The sequence below is a fragment of the Chrysochloris asiatica genome, unplaced genomic scaffold (genome assembly GCF_000296735.1).
Source record: "Chrysochloris asiatica unplaced genomic scaffold, ChrAsi1.0 scaffold00001, whole genome shotgun sequence".
Lineage (NCBI taxonomy): Eukaryota > Metazoa > Chordata > Mammalia > Afrosoricida > Chrysochloridae > Chrysochloris > Chrysochloris asiatica.
Genome location: NW_006408519.1, coordinates 4428834 through 4433370, shown reverse-complemented (window position 1 = coordinate 4433370; position 4537 = coordinate 4428834). Strand labels below are relative to the sequence as shown.

Here is a 4537-nt window from a genome sequence, read left to right as displayed (position 1 = left end):
TGGTGTTGGAGGAGAATATTGAAAGTGCCATGGGCTGCCTAAAGAACCAACAGATCTGTGTTGGAAGAAGTGCAGCCAGAGTGCTCCTTGGAGACCAGAATGGCCAGACCTGGTCTCTCATACTTTGGACATATTGTCAGGAGGGACCAGTTGCTGGAGAAGGAGATCATGTTTGGTAAAATGGAGGGTCAGCGAAAAAGAGGAAGACCTCCAGTGAGATAGACTGGCAATATGGCAGCATCAATGGACTCAAGAGTGGCAACAATTGTGAGCTTGGTCCAGGACTGGGCAGTGTTTCATTCTGTTGTGCATAGGGTCACTATGAGTCAGTACCGACTCTTTTACACCTAGCAATAAGTCCTCTTGTTGTGTTGTAGGGAAAGCACTGGACTGCAAGGTTGATCTGAACCTGAAGATCGGCACTTCAAATTCATTAGCTGCTCCTTGGAAACCCTATACAGGGTTGCTATCAGTCGGAACTGACTCAATGGCACTTAACAACAAGAAGGAATCACTCAGACACCAGAACTGGTGATCATCATAGCAGAGGCCTGTATAGGTTAGGGACTTCTCTTGCACATTTAAAATGAACAGCTCTTTCCATTAGAAAAAGGTCCTTCACCCTCAAAGGATGCCTCAGTAGTACCAAGAGGTCACTTTAAGAAGGAAGAAGGTGGGAAAATTAATCTAGTAAAAATTCAGAGCCTGGTGACTTTTTTCCTACTGTCAATCATTATTACAAGGAGTCCTGGTTGCATAGGGGATTGTGAGCTGGGCTACTAACTGCAATGTCAGTTGTTCGAATCTACCAGTCGCTCCATGAGAGAAACATGAGGCTTTCTGCTCCTGTATAGATTTACAGCCTCGGAAACCCTATACAGGTAGCTATGAGTCAGAACCGACTGGGAGACACACCACCATTGTCATTACAGGAGTCCCTGGGTAATGTGAACAATTAAGTTTTCAACTACTAATCAAAGGGTTGATGGTTCAAACCTACCCAGAGGCACCTTGGAAGACAGGCCTGGTGATCTGCTTCCTAAAGGTCTTGAAACCCCGTGTAGCAATTTCACTCTGCACACATGGGGTCAATAGGAGTCAGAATCGGCTCCATGACAGCTAGTAACAGCATGTCATCACATCAACAAGGATTTATTAAGAAATGCAAATATGTATTGCTTTGTCACCAACAAGGCAATGATATTTAAAGGTGGAGAAATATATAGGATCCTGTGTAGAAAGTGAGATTTGTGAGAACAAAAGAATTGGGTTGGGGCCAAGTGACAAAAAGAAAAACCACTTCCAAAGTCAGCACTAAAATGAGGTAAAATAAAGCGAGTTGACCAGGTGGGGTATGGAAGCCCTTGGTGTGTCTGGGTGGCTGTGGAAGTGGGTGATGATGGGAGTTGGTTGGAAGGTCTTGGGAGAGAGGCTAATGGTTCTGTCCGTGTTGTAGCATGACCGCAGTTCTGGCGATGAAATGAGATGATGTATGGAAAATGGAAAACTCCCTCATGCAGAAGCATTGGTCAAAGGCTCGTAATAAATATCCAACCACTTGCTGTGTAGCTGATTCTGTCTCATGGCTACCCCATGTGTGTAAAAGTAGAAGTATGTTTCATAGGGTTCTCAGTAACTGATTTTGTACAGAAACAGATTTCCAGGGCTTTCTTCTACGGTACCTCTAGGTGGGTTTGAACTGCCAACCTTTTGGTTAATAATCAAATGCTTAACCATTTGTGCGACCAGTGAATCCAAAGATTTATGCTGTATCATGGTACCAATGTTGTTACATGCTGTTGAGTTGGTTCCAGCCCCATAGCGACCCTACATAGGGTTTCCGAGGAGTGGCTGGTGAGCTTGAACTGCTGACCTTGCAGTTCAAACCGACCTTGCAGTGCAGCAAACCCAGCATTAACCCACAGAGCCACAATAGCTGAAGCTAATAAAGCAATTGCTATGAGTCAAGCAAAGTCCTGGTGTGGTGCTGTGGGCTAATGCGTCAGACTGTAAAGTCGTTTGAACTGCAAAGTTGGTGGTTCAAGCTCACCAGCTGTTCCTCGGATATCCTATACAGGGTCAGAATCGACTCAACAGCACTTAACAACAATGAGTCAAACACTGCTCTAAGTACTTGGTATACTTGGCCTTAGTTTAATCCTCCTAACTACCCTATGGTTATGTTTTCACGTTACAGATGAGGCTTCCCCACCTATTGCCATCGAGTGTTTTCCAATTTATGGAGACCTATTAGGACAGAGTAGAATTGCTCCATAGGGTTTCAAAGACTATAAGTCTTTTTGGAAACAGACAGCCTCATCTTTCTCCCGAGGAGGGGCTACTGGCTCTGAACCACTGACCTTGCAGTTGGCAGCCCAGCAGTTAACCCACTGCACCATCATGGCTCCTTGTGGAGGCATACGAGGTTGTGAAGTTGGGCAGCTTACCACAGCTAGTCAGTACTGGGCCTGAGCTTTCGCTTCTGATGCTCATAGCTGAGCCTCCAACGGTCATACTGTTGGCACTTGTGTTATTACACCGCTCTGCCCTCATTTGTTCACTTCACCTGTACCATTTGAATACAACAATTAAAAGTACATTAACTACCTTGTGATTTTAGTTGACATGAAATCAATTTAAATAATTAAGATCCTTGATTCTATAACTTCGTTCTTAAATTAGTCTTATTGTAATGTAGTATACCAGTGGGTGTATTGAGAGTTGAGAACATGCCGGGCCTTGTAGACCATGTTGTGAAGATTAGATTGTGTGTGTGGTAGATACAACATGTTGTTGTTCTAACCCTAGTGACCCAAGGAGCTGCTGGTGAGTTTGAACTGGTGACCTTGTGTTTCACAATCTGGTGCTAACCCTACAGTGCCACACCAGAAGTCCAAGATATATTATATATGTGTGTTTTTTTAAAATGCCATTTCAACACATTTTACATATACAATTCAGTGATAGTCACCACATTCGTCTTTCTAGTCAACCATCATCACTATCTATTTCCAGATCTCTTCACCCTTAACAGGAGCTCAGTATCCCCTAAGAAATATCTTCCCCTACGCTGAAAATTAGGTTGTATTCCAGGGGCAGTGAGAAGCATTCAGACTGAAGCTCTGGGGTCAGTTCTTTGGTGCTTTGGAAATATTCTTGCTGCAGTGAGGGGTTTGGATCGGAGAGTGTTTGTTGTTTGTTGATGTTAGTTGACGTCAAGTTGATTTCATGGTGTAAAAAGTACAACTGCTGCAAGGGGTTTTCAAGACCGGGACCTCACGGAAGCAGATCTCTAGGCCTTTATTCTGAGGTGCTTCTGGGTGAGTTTGAACTGACAACTTTTCTGCAAACAGTCAAACACTTAACATTTTCCACCACCTCAGGACTCTGTAGGATAAGCATTGACCTGCTAATGAAAGGTCAATGGTTCAAATCCACCAGCTGCTCATAGGAAACCCTATACAGGGTGGCTGTGAGTCAGAACTGACTAGATGATAGTCAACAACCACAACAGGATTCCTTTGGATTGGAGGGACTGGGAAGGGCTGGGGACTAAGATCAGCCAAGGCTGTTACCTTAGTCAAGGTGGAAGATGAGAGAGCTGAACTGAGAGAACAGATGTAAATGAAGGAGAGATGAAGGAGAAGAGGGGGAGGAAGAGGCAGGAATCATGTAAATCTCCCTGGATTCTGCATGAATCACAGTGCCATTGGAGATAGGATTCACCAACATTAATCCTAATTAACTGGGATTTTACAATGATCAATATTGTTTCTTAAGAAGAAAAAATTCTCAATCTTCTCTGCTTCTCCATTTTTGCTTTACAGTCACCACTCAGCTTTCTTTACGTTGCAGCCCTTCTTTCTTCCTCAGACATGTCGTTCGTTTTGCGGAAGCAATTGCAACAGCTTTAATCCTTCAAACGTTGATTTATGGGAAGTCTGTGTCTGTGTGTCTGGGTCCTTTAAACAGGCAGCCTCCTCCTGTAATTCCCCAGACCCTTGGGCTTGCTGAGGTGCTTGCAGATGCATATCCATCAAGGTGACAAATGGTTTGATCCGAGAATTGATGACTTGTTGAAACCTTCTTGTGGTTTCAGGCTGCTCTGGCAGGAGGCACCACGATGATCATCGATTTTGCCATTCCTCAGAAAGGCGGCTCCCTCATCGAGGCCTTCGAGACCTGGAGAGGCTGGGCTGACCCCAAGGTTTGCTGTGACTACAGCCTTCATGTGGCAGTGACTTGGTGGGGTGACCAGGTGAGCCATCTGCCGGCCAAGTGTTCCATTTTGTCTCATAGTCTGACATACCTTATAAATTATATTGAGTTGTTGAACATACAATTATAACAAAAATTTTTTGGAATTCACTAATTTCTCCTTGCAGTTAAGATTTAGATGCTAAGGTCAGACAACAAGGTGAGAAAATACACTTATACCTCACATCACAAAGGATTGTTGTTGTTAGGTGTTATGGAGACAATTTTGACTCATAGCTACCCTGTGTGGCAGACTAGAATTGTCCTATCACAAAGGATT

At 44.0% G+C, this 4537-nt stretch overlaps 1 protein-coding gene across 1 annotated transcript in view; it reads left to right on the top strand.

Moving 5' to 3' along the window:
• Positions 1-4537, top strand: part of DPYS (dihydropyrimidinase) — a 129560-nt gene that overhangs the window by 17959 nt on the left and 107064 nt on the right. The window contains exon 2 of the mRNA XM_006830822.1: positions 4100-4258. Within this exon, the coding sequence (XP_006830885.1) occupies positions 4100-4258 (159 nt within the window). The remainder of the gene's footprint in view (positions 1-4099; positions 4259-4537) is intronic.